The sequence below is a fragment of the Mizuhopecten yessoensis genome, unplaced genomic scaffold (genome assembly GCF_002113885.1).
Source record: "Mizuhopecten yessoensis strain PY_sf001 unplaced genomic scaffold, ASM211388v2 scaffold3901, whole genome shotgun sequence".
Classification (NCBI taxonomy): domain Eukaryota; kingdom Metazoa; phylum Mollusca; class Bivalvia; order Pectinida; family Pectinidae; genus Mizuhopecten; species Mizuhopecten yessoensis.
Window position 1 is genome coordinate 102762 of NW_018405276.1, and position 13079 is coordinate 115840.

At 36.0% G+C, this 13079-nt stretch overlaps 1 protein-coding gene across 2 annotated transcripts in view; it reads left to right on the forward strand.

Annotated features, from left to right (window-relative positions):
* LOC110448185 (ras-responsive element-binding protein 1-like) overlaps positions 1-13079 on the forward strand; it is a 55302-nt gene that overhangs the window by 26064 nt on the left and 16159 nt on the right. Inside the window, exons 2-5 of one of the 2 annotated variants that reach the window (XM_021494299.1) lie at positions 3775-3887; positions 7304-7696; positions 8750-8809; positions 11714-11921. In XM_021494299.1, coding sequence (XP_021349974.1) covers positions 3775-3887; positions 7304-7696; positions 8750-8809; positions 11714-11921 — 774 coding nt within the window. The remainder of the gene's footprint in view (positions 1-3774; positions 3888-7303; positions 7697-8749; positions 8810-11713; positions 11922-13079) is intronic. The other variant, XM_021494300.1, reaches the window with a different exon arrangement.

Below are 13079 nucleotides of genomic sequence, written 5' to 3' on the forward strand. Positions count from 1 at the left end.
TCTAGGAAAGGTGTGGGCACCATCGGGGTAAAAAGGAGGCAAACAGGACAAATACATTAAGTGGTTCAAGCTTAAACTGTTCCTTAATTTGCCCATTGGAGCTAGGAACTAGAGTGTGAGAGAGTGTGGGAATGGTACAATCTGAAAGATGGGGAAAGGGAAAGAATGACCTTAACAGAAAAATTTGGGACTGGAGGGGAGGAGGGCTAGAGAGAGATTAATGATGGGAAGGAAAGAAAGACTGGGCCAGTTTACAGGAGGAAGGAGATAGACTGAGAATAGGCTTGGAGGGGAGGAGGTTAGGTTAAATAGATAAATTAAAACGGAAACTATCTGTTGAAAAGTTTTGAAATATTTCAACGAAAACAAGTGGAGCTGCTAGAGCAACTGGGGAGATAACGTGAGATTTTGGGGTTGGAGAGATAATTATAAATGGCTACAGCTGTCACACAAGGTCTAATCACACCTGTATTGGTTCCACACAGGTACACCCAGGTAGAGTTTTGACACCTGTATCTGTAAATGCCAGCACAGGAAGGTTGTGTGTTCGTACTACACAAGAGATTACACAGCTATCTATGGAAATCATCTGGCATCGTTCTCATCATCCCGAAGTCACTAACGGTCAAGTCACGCAGTACAGATTCTCGCCCAGATAGTGTCCCGGGGTTATCGCCGACGTTCCTCGTTGGGTTCATTGTTCGATTGTTCTTGCACCGGCTGTATTCTCCCTTGTCATGCAATGTGGCCTTCAATCTGCTTCGCCATCTTTTGAGAGCATCACTCAATTTTTCCGCCTCTTTTCATTGGAAAATATGTGGTCGTCATTGATACCCATGTACACCCCTGTACATCTTACGCATCGACTTTTAACATCAGTCATTATGGAAGAATTCATCATTTAACATTTTTTTGAATAGCACGATGAATCATCGTCAAGGTTACAAAAAATGTAGTAATTCAGTAAAAACCTGCAAAGAAATGGGCACACGATACTTGTTTATCGTGTTATTTAAATACCTATTATGATAACATTACCCAATACACCGATTCTGATTACTTTTGAATTCATAAGTTAAAATATCTTTAAAATATACTTAATTAATAAGTTTGTTGCATACAAGCTGACCACCTCCCTATTAAAAAAAATCCTGATGGATATTCAGGCCTTCCTTACCTTAATCTCTTGAAACAAAAACAAAAAATTTAAAAATAAAATATTCTAAACTATGTTTATTTGTTATTGAATTCACTTCAAAACAAATTAAAATCAGATGTTGTAATACATGTATATATTTCTTTTAATTTCCTAATTTCTCAAAAGTTATTTTTTTTTAATGTGAACAGAAGTACTTAAGGTAGATAGAATAATGTAACATGTTATGAGTATGATAAATAAAAGATAATTTTATTGTAAAGAAAATATTTAGGTAAACTGCTTGTATACTATCATAGACAATTTTACTTCGTGTGATCATGCTGTATACTATCATAGACAATTTTACTTCGTGTGATCAGGTTGTATACTATCATAGACAATTTTACTTCGTGTGATCATGTTGCAGAAAATAACGGGTTCCATCACCTTTCACCTGTCGTCAATACCTACCTGTGTCAGATTTAACGAGATCAATTTGTATGACACCTACAGGTATATACCGGGTTGCCCCTGGCACATGACACCAACAAGTAATCGTATGGGTCTGTAAGACTGCCGGAATGTCAGTATTGTTACAGCCAATTTTATTGTCCCTTTATCAATTACCCGAAAATGCAGAGGGCTGTTTAGAGGACAAAGCAGGAGTACCTAGGGATCCATGGCGATCTGTAAGGGATGGCCCACAAACTGCTTCATCTATCATAAAGTAATAAAAGCTGATTGCTGCGTTTGGTTATAGGGCTGATCCAGTGATAACTCACATAGATTGGGGCTATATTAGGACAATAGGGACCATATCTCTGAACTAGTAATCTTCATCCACAGCATATACACCTGTTGTCAGCTCCAGCAATCTATCTGATGTACAGGTGAAGCTAGAAATGGACAGTTATTTAAAAAAAAAAAATGAAAAATCTTTGTAAATCGTTTACTGGTGGTTTCAAAACTATATAATGAACGGAACACTATTTTAAATTTAGACAATACAGTTAACAGGTAAAAATTATCTGAAATCCCTACTTTTTAGTGTACCATCAATTAACAAGTCCAAATCAGCTTTTGTGAAAGATTTTGACAGGTTTCTTAGACAGTGGAACTCTTTAGTAAAAGATACAAGTCACTGAAAGGTATCTCCTTAAGGATGTATGCTACCTTATACATTATACGTTTATTTTGTGTAAGAGTTAAGGATATAAGCTGCCTTACATACCTGTGATTTGCGTTTGAGTGAAGGTTATATACTACCTTATACATTTTACCTGTGTTTTGTGTTTGAGTTAAGGATATATGCTACCTTACATATTATACCCCTGATCTGTGCCAAAGTTTAGGAATAAAGACATACATCCTTAACACATTTAATGAAATGAAATAAATATGTCATCAGGGAAACCTGGCAGGGTTGTACCTGAGCGGTCAGATGGCCTTCGCTGACACCTCCGTATAGATTTTACATATAGTGCGTTATGACAGGTATGGACATATAAATACACCTCAAGTATTATCATTACAAATATTTAGTGTTTGTAGACAGAAAAATGTAAACCAGCTACTTCATCTTCTTGCTGATAATATTTGGCATTCGTGGTGACGATTGCACGCCTCCCACCGCCACGTGCTGTGACAGGTTGCCATGGCAATGCCTTCAACACACATGGACGACATTCCGTTGTACCCTGAATGTGCCTGTGTCGGTATGGACCGCAGGCTCGAGGCGGCGGCGGCGGCGGGTGTACACGTATTTCACCCATACCTGGGCAGAGACAGGTCCTATATCCAGTAAAGCTTTCAATATTAATTTCTAACATTTTCTCCTCTTCAAACATTGAAACATGCTTTTATGCATATACACACTTTTCACAATGGAATGAAAATGGACTTTGGTTATAACGATAGCGGGAGTCGATGTAGGGTGTGGGATATAACCTCACTGATAAATATTTGTCTTGTGCTTTGGTGTAATTGCTGGTATGGAGAGTTGCTTTACTGACGTGTTGCTGTAAGGACTGAAGATCAGTAGTCCTGGCATTAAACAGTTTCAATCCTAGCAGGATTGTACAGATCAAACGATTCCTTCTAACTCGGATTGCTTGCACACTGTACTGCCATTGCCCCGTTCAGACAAAGCTACATACACTAGCAGAACGCTTTTATTATTGGAAAGTTAATTGCGCGATGCTCCAATGTTGAAATATTTAAAATTTTCATCTTTATCAAAGGTGAATTCTGCACTTTTGAGCTGATTGATGTCTAAGTCAATATTTGTACCTCGATGGCAAAATAGCTGTATCTGTGCATTTCGATTAGCAGTTTTGAGTTATGTACTGGTCTTGGCTTACAAACCTGACTTGGGATAAAATTAAATGCTTGTGTGTATTCTTACAGGCTGAACTATTACTTTACTTTTTATTTTTAAAAACTATCAAAATTTCCTCAACTTTTTATCGGTAATAACCAGGAAATTGTCTTAAATCCCAAATTTAAACATCGTTGTTGACATTAGATTTGGATGGGTTATATTGTTATCAAATATTTATTTAATTTACTTAAATTCTAAGAAAGAAATCTTTACCTACAGACCTACCCTAATGTAGAATTATTTTTGTATTTTTCAGCTCTGGATGACAATATCGAGGCAGAACAAGATGAAAGCCTGTCAAACATATCCTACAAAATGGTGGCCGTTGCCGACCACATACAGCTTAACGGGGAAACGCAGCAGGACTCGGTAAAACATTTATATTTGCCATCTCATCATCAGACAAAGATATGATGCCTTCAGAACAAATACAATTCTATTTGATACCAAAAAACTCCCATAAATATCGTTAAAATCACGAATGCACAATGGAATTAGCAGAAGAAAATGTATGTGCACAAATGTATATATTAAGTGCACTAATAATTTAAAGTTTTCAGATATCTTTTTTTCCCAGTGTATTTATACATTGAGATTACCAGATTCTGTTTTAGATACAAAAATTAAGTTTCAGTAAAATTTCAAATAAAGTTATGTTGATTTAAAATTTTAATCAAGATCCAAAGCCTTCATTCATTAAATGTTCTCTTTGATGCTGGTATGCCTGAAAGATTCTCATGAACTCTATGAGATTCTCAGAACAATGACGCGTTTAAAATCCATTCTGTCTTATTTCGTACGGAATTCTTCATATTATTTAAATCCACTGATCCATATAAGATTGCTGAGACAAGCCAAAATCTAGCCTGTTATACCTTCATAAAAATTCAACTGTCTCGTCCATCACAAGATAAACATGAATTTGAACTTTAATTAAATCCCACACAACTAATGTGACCGCCTGTTTATTGACACGGCAGAAACAAATAATACCTGTTCGTAGCCTCGATTACTTCCGAATCTTTGCCAAAGATTGGTATGGACGATAACGCTCAATGCACAGAAACAAAACCATCCCCAATACCAAAGTTCAGGTAATAAGTGATCACTGAGGGCCCATCATTTAATAGACACGTGATCAGGTCCTGTTTATCTTAGTTTAGGAGGTGTAATACTCTTAACCTATTACATGATGCATGAAGAAGATTTCGGAGATCCGTACTTTATTGAGATGTGCCCATACAGGTACATTCTGGGGCTAGATTGTACTATCATACCAATATTTACAACAGGATTTGAAAAACAAGCTCTAGTTTTGAGATGAATTAATTAACCACCATGCTCAAAACTTAAAAATTGAAATATTTTATAGAAACCAATGTTCATGCATTTTTAAGTTATTAAAGAAAATCACATACGGGACTTTCAGAAAGTTCATTTTGTTATAAAGCATCAACCTTAAGGAAAATTGGAAAATGAAATTGTGTTCTAAAGTTAGAGGCAAAATTAACATTGATGATGTATTTCTCGATTAGATTGAGCTAAAAATTGTCCATCTCTTTGGGAAATAGGACCAAATTTGAACGCCAAAAATGTAGACAGGGATAACTCAGGATAGATACTTTATTGTACATCTAAAATGTTAAATCTTGTTATCAAATGGGAGATCTTGATAAGATATTGAGTCCTTCCGTGCAGCAGTAATTGGGAGTTCTTATGTTGGGATTCCGATCGGAGATCTGTCATTTAAGAAATTGAGCTAGTGCAGCAATGAATATGTGACACCTGTACGATCGTGGTGTCCCTCATTAAAAACTCCTGGATCCTTGAGATGATTGTCTTGTTATATATAATGATGGTGAGTTAGCCGTTCTTAAGTAAATAGTTCAAAACAAATTTAGGCCCAGATGACTTTCAGTAGCGACAGTTTTTTACATCCACACGCTACTTATGCGTATATACCTGACCGACATCAGCTATATCAACAGTGGGATACCAAACGACTAATTACAAACCCAAGGTCCGCACTCAAGTCCTCACAGAGTAATTTGCCAAGGATAAATACAAAATCCAGAACAGAAGTTAGTTCTATATTCAGCTATTGAATATCACAAATGAACTGACGGTTTGAAAGGCGTGTATTATACGCGCGAGCACCACACAGATTACCGCACACTGTTATGAATACTGGTACAAAAACAACCATCACAGGTAGCCGAGATGGAGATCTCTATACAAATATCACTGATCACTTAACTCCTTAACTGTTTGTCATCAATTTCATGGTGCAAGGAAATGAGATAATTATTTGATGGGAGTGTTTTTTATCAAATGAACAAACAGTCTGTGTTCATCGCCATGGGAAACCACAGGCTGTGGCCACTGATGGCAAATCGGTGTATAAGTCACGGGTGTATAGATATTCCAGATAATTAGCTGTCCTTAATTTGTTCTATTCGGGGCTCAGTTTTTAACATATTATGAGCATGATGACTAATTTATGCGAATTTTATAACAAAATAACTTTTGAGAAATACCTAGAAATTTACATATTTATGCAGGTGATTCTTATTTGTCTTTAGATAATTGTCCAGATTATGCAAGGAGTTCGTTAAAATTGTACGTTAACTTTGGTTAAGCTGACTAGGCATTTGAACAACAGTGTCCAGGCTCGGAGGGGCCGTCGGGAAGCTTGGTTAGCTTAAGGACAAATTAACACAAAGTACAAAATTTTCAAAATATTCAATTTTAAAACTTAAATTATATTTGTATGAATGAAAAACTTTAATGTCATAGAGTAAAATATACAGAAATATCCCATGTTCCTCATTATGAAAAAAATAGGTAAATGATTCATGAAGCTAAATTGATCAGGACTGGAGCTTTCACTATATGTAAACAACTTGATGTTTTGTATGGATTTTTCACTAAGAAAACAAAACTGAATTTATCATAATGACGAACCTAAATTTAAGATTTGGAGGAGATATGCTTTTATGTAGTAGTTTAATTATTCATTAAAAAATTAAGAAAAATAAAGTTATTAATATTTACCGATTCCAAGCATAAATGACCATTGACAAAAAATATTTCACAGGCGTGTTGGTTTGGAACTCTCTTGTTTGGGAGGTACATGTCTAAGTAAGGTACTCTATAGCCTTAAATGTTCACAAAAAAAGGAATAAGAAAAATAAGATATACTTCAATATCTCACTGGTATAAATCACCTGAGTTTTGCATTAAAAGTTGTTTGGCAATATATGAAGCAGGTTTCACGCATTGTGAAACAAATCTTAGAAGAAAAGAACCCTGCTTTTGACTGTGAAGACTTAAAATGTAAATTACAATATGCAAATGCTGTGTAGATGTTGCTGAGATGGTGCATCAAGCTAGCTCACCTGTAACACACGGTGCATATATATGTATATACATTGGTCTTTACCGTTACCTGTGAGTTATATATTTACCTGAGATTTACATGAGATTTACCTGTATGTATGTACCTGTGGATCCAGATGACGAGGCTTTCTCCCGACCAGAGCCTGAAGCTGTCATTATGTGCATATTTGTATAGATATAACAAGACATTGTGTAGGTATTTGGCCGGAGGCTAGACTATCCTGCACGTTAACGGTAGTCGGGAGAATATCGTCTGTCAAAGGCAGATTCATCTTGTGTAAGTGCTGTTATGCATCTGATGACAATAGGTAAAATATGAAACAGGCTATAACTCCCTGCCTCAATCATAAAGCAATGATTACAGTACTCCATCATATCTGTTTCAGGACCCCGATGACTTTGATGAATACGGTCCCTTAGTCGTCGATACCTCCAGGCAGCCGTTAGATGACGATGATGAGAAAGATACCACAGACCAGGCTAGATCAACGTCTGCTCTCCATCTCGCAGAAACACAAGCTCAGCTCGATCTAGGACCTCACCTGAGCGCCGAATTGTCCCCGGTCGTTGTTTCTGTTGCGGGTCAGGAAGACGCACCCTCTAGTCAGCCTATCACAGACCTCCATCACCAGTCGATAGACGACCATCTCCCCCTCGTCAACGACGATTCTAATCTATCTACGTCCAGAACTCCGTCCATCTCCTCCTCGGATCAGCTCAGCCCCGGAGGTTTCAGTTCTAGTATATCTTCCTCCAAGACTCACCGTCGAGGAGTCAGGGTAAGTCACATTTAAGTCTTAGTACTGGCCTTGAAATATTGAGACCAAATCAGGAAACGTTGGGTGTCCGTCCTGTTGTGATTTGGTCTCTCCATCTGTTAAACTACTAAACAATTGGTGTGATTTCCCCCGGAATTGTTTCCATATGGCACCTGTATTCTAAAATCACTGTAGCATTACTCTGTGTGAATTGATGTGAAAAGAAAATCTTTCCTTTCCCTTGTAATTCTTATTTCTGTGGTAACCAACCTCTGTCCTCAACTGTATTTTAATATAAAACTTGATGGTTTATATTTTCTTCACAATTGACTAGATTTATCATCAATAAGTTCAGAATTCTGGTGTTCTTTTCTACTGTTAAGTTTGTAACCGACTTATTTTATAGATAAATATATGTATGTATTTATTCTGACATCTGTTTTTAAAGGAAAATTAAAGTATTCTTTTTAAAAATGTGTTTTCAAAATACTGATCATGATGTCTTCCCATTATGAAATTATTATGCTTTCAATAATATTAGGTTCTTGTTTATGCATGCTTTCAGCAAAATTTAAATGAATTTGATAAATGAATTTGACTACATTCCACAATATTAAAATTTTAATTTTATGTATCTCTGAGAAATATTTAATTATACCATCAAGTTAAAGAATTATTGCTTTTCTCTTCTCATACTTGTCCACTACTGCATATATCTAAGACATGTTGAATTTGAAGTTGACTTGTAAAATTGACTATTCTATAAAGAAAACATTTGTCATTTTCGATAATATTTTCATGAATTTATATCTTTTATCACAAAGGATTAGTAAAGTGAGAGAAAAAAAATCCAAGATTTTATTATATAAACAACTTGAGAGTGAAAATGTTCACATTTATTAGAACAAAAACATGTTATATATGCAGTGGTGACTCATTTAATGCATCTTCTGTCTGTTGGTCTGTGTGTTTAAGGGCGAGAGACACAGACAGTAGGTGCCAGTGTGTTTCTGTGTGAGTGGCTCTTAGTCTTTACCATTACTAGTAGTACAACGTGGCTAAAATTAATTTCAGAACCACTCTATAAGTAGCGAAGATTTAGCCCCCAAGGACGATGATCAAACTGAGAACAAGGTACTGTTTAACAAATTGCTATTGTCCATGGTGAGAAATGGGAAATGGCTATCTAGTGTATATATATTGACACCCTATTGTAATCATATCATCAGACCCTTGGGCAAGTGATGAACTGCCCATCCAGCTGAGCATGAATGGTGACGGTTTACATGTATACTGCATACCTCTAGGTAACACAGAGGTGGGGACTAACAAATTGCACTGCTTAACACTTGCTAACCACATCCATTTACATTTGTCATGGCTTATATCACTGCTTGCTTAATGCTTCATTCCCCATGTTCATTGTATACATAAGACCTGCAATTTTCACCTTCATTCAATTTATCTGCTCACAGCTTAACTCATGTGAAAATATTTAATGACTTGAAAACAAATAAGGATAGAAAATCAATAATAAAAAAAAGAAACCAACCTTATTAAAAATAATTCATCCATTTTAATAGCAAGTAATTAACATAATTTGTTACTAATTGATCAATGAAATGCTGTAAGAGTTACCCCCCTTCCCCCACTCAGCATGCCTGAGGCTGAAATCCTAGGGCTGCTAGGCATCAGTAGAGATGCAGACATGCCAGCACACAGCATGTAGGATAGACTAGAGGAATGTGTCACATGATTTGCTGTAAGTAGTGTAGATATCTGTCTTCAATGTAGCTAGATATATGTTTAAAATCATTTCTTTACTCATTTCTTGGAACTGTTAATAGAGAATTACACTCTAATTTCCCTATAATGCATGCCTCAGATTTCACTGTAACAGCCCAGCAGAATGATGACAGGAAAGAGGACATGTTTGATTTCCTATTGAGATGCTTCAGCTGCTGTTAGCTGGCAGGACACTTGTGAAGTGTAGTGACATTATGCATGTGTATAATATATAAAATAGAGACCTCTGGTCTTCTGGTGTTAAGTATTTTATTACAATGATTTTGTATGGACACACATTAATTAGGCTAGCTGAAGTAGGCCTAAATTCTGAGCACACATAATTTATAATCTTGATACCTTAGTGTTGGGCTTATGTATGTGGTGGTGCATGTCTGCTGTGGTTGAATACACAGTGACCAGAGGTCAGTTTATATGTTTTATTTATACTGCAATTCTAGACTGTAAACAAACCCAATAGACATAATTCCTACCCATCATTGTTTATTTTCGTTCCTAATGTTTGTTTATATTTGCATAAATTATTTGTTTTCTTGCAATTTTAAATTAAATCATGTTGATATATCCAGTCTTTCTTTAATTAATACTGATTAAATTAAAATTGATATATGATTTGTACTTTAAAATGAGGCTGGTATCAAATTGAAATCTATTTCATGTTTTATTCAAACTTATTTTTAAAAAAAATATATGGCCAAATAATAGGTAAACATCGGAATATATTATTTTATTTCAGGAATATTTGAAATGTTTTGATGGAAAACAAAAGCTTATTGGAATCACATTTATTGTTAATATTAATTTCTAATAGTGTTTATATTGATATCCTGTTGTGATTATAATTTTATTTATTGTATATATATATGGTATTAGGTGTTAGCTCTAGGTAAACATTCAACAGCGGTTTTGACAGATTTCTAGTGGTTTAAAAAACTACTTTATATGGCCTCAATTCGTTCTTTTTTGTTCGATGCTATAAATTTTCATCAACTTAGAGTTCAGATTTTGTGTTGAAGATTATTATAATAAACTGTACGTGGTATATATATATTGTTTTGAATAATTACGCTGATATAACTTAATCATATTGATATATGATATCCTTATCGATACTGGGCAGGTTCTACATTTGAGATATTTATATACATACCCAAGTATGTCAATATTTGATGGTAGTTTACTCATAAATGTACGTGTTATATATGTGAAAAATTAGCAAAGACTCTTAAAACATTTAATATGGATGCAGATATAATCTTGCTCTGTCAAAAGTAAAAAAATAAATTGAAAAAGTTCATATTGCAAATGTGGACTTATTTGATATGCTTGATTGATTACCGCTGAATCATGTCCTAATGTTGTTCTTCATCAGTGAGTAATGAATCAGGATGGGAATTTACCAACAGGAAGTCCATATATCATAATACATGGGAGGTCAGCGTGACCATCAAATAATTCTGGAAAAACAGTCTCCACGAGAATTTAACAAGATTTTTTTCCGTGACAGCCATTATAATGACAAACTGCAGGATATATATAGATACATGATGGTGATAATGAGGAAAACCTCGGAAAACACATTTCTGGCTAATGGCTATTATGCCTGAGTTCATCAGCTGACAAGATGATGAATCCGACCCTGCTGGGATAGAGGCAGTTGGGATAGCTATTGCTGTCGTAAGGTGGCAAAAGTCCTCCGAGCCACAGTGATGTGACGGGAGAATATTGACAGCTCTTAATACCTGTATAGGACGCTGATGCCCCGGGTCATTCCTGGACGTGGTTCAGTGAACCTCATATCACAGACAAGCCTGTAGAGATACTTGGGCTTCATCAGGCCCTGTCATTGCTGTTCTGTCGCAGGTACAGGTACATGTCTCAGGTGTACCAATGACATTACCTGGTCATGTTTGTCTCATTTGTAAATGGACAGGTGATCTAGCTAGCAGGTTTTGATGTTTTTGGCAGCGCATATGGATGTGTACTGGGAGAAGTGACTTTGCTTGTAGTGTTGTCCCGTTAGACTGGTTAGTGATTGTGGTGAACACTGTTTACACGGGATGATTTATCCGACCTGTAGCTGTTTATGAGTCTGACCCATTCACATGAGCGTACATGTATTTCTAGATCTTCCTCCGTGTGACCGATGGAAGATGAAAAGTCTTCTTGCTGCCATAAATGTTTTGTAGAGACAGATTTATGAGTTAGTTACATTGACGCTGTCTCTTTCAGATCTTACCTGTAGCCAGCGAGACTGGGGAGAGCCGCTACGTCTGTCCTATCTGTAACGAGACTCTGTCTTCATCCCACGAGTTAACCGTCCACATCCGAAGCCACAACACTCACACCGGCTCCGCCTCTCAGGCCAACTCATGTACGATCTGTGGGAAGAGTCTTAGTTCTCAGAGCTCCCTCGATAGACACATGTTGGTCCACTCAGGTAAGTCAACACTTCTAACATGAAAATTTAATACAGAACAATATCTTTTTTATTTATTATAAATTACTTGAAGGTTTCCCTGATAGTGGTGGTTGGTTATCATCTTTACCTTGAAGTCACGGTCTGTGATTTTCCACCAGGTCTTGGAAGAATTTCGGGTCAATTTCCACTTGGGATAAACTTTTTATAGGACTTTTGGTAATAGTTTGAGTTTAAGTTTTGAATCAAAAGCCTAGGACGTTTCATGTCATAGATGTGTCGATATCCTGTTTTGGAAATACTCATCCTTTAGCCTACTCTTACAGTAAGAAACGATATCTTTGTAAAAACCAAAAACATCTTGCGTGAATAATATGGTACTTTTACTGGAAGTTTGATCCTTAAACAAAAATTGGTTTTGTTTGATCTCATAATGCAATGCTACCTGTTACAAAAAGTATCAAAGCTGTTTTTGTTATGTTTTGTATATACACAAATTAACTGTTCACCTGAGCATTCTCAGGTGTGTTAACGAGGTTTTATAGTCCTGTTTTATGTACTGACTTTGGGGGCTATGTGAATATGCTAGCTTATCAAGCGGTACCACATAATATATATGTATTACGGAAAATAGTTTTGGGCAAAAATGTCTTCAGCGAGTAAACAAGTAAATATTAGGGAAACATTTCTGTGCGAAAGTGAAAATCATTGTAGTTTGGATATTTACTTATATTGTATTGGTAATTCAGTTTGACATTTGCAACTGTGAAACTGGTCATTTGAATATGTGATGTAATGTAAATTATTCTTTATACCTGTGTCAAGTAAAAAATGTTTTTTTATCTTTGTATATAATTTCAGTATTTTACCTGTATTGAGTAACTTTTGATTTATCAACATGTGTAAGATTTTGAGTTATATTATTACCTGCCCAAGACCACTCAGGTAAATTTTCACCTGTACCCACAGGTGATTTGTTGAGAACAGCTCCGTGTGAGGCTTGTGACTGGAGTAATTTGTTTGTTGTTACATCACCTTACGACAGGGACTGCTGCTGGGGGGGTGTTTACGGCATCCTTGTCAAAATATATACTGAACACTCTGGATTATGACGAAATACATTTGAAGTATCCCCCAGGGCACATGTATGATTACATCTAGAACTGAATACAGGAATTC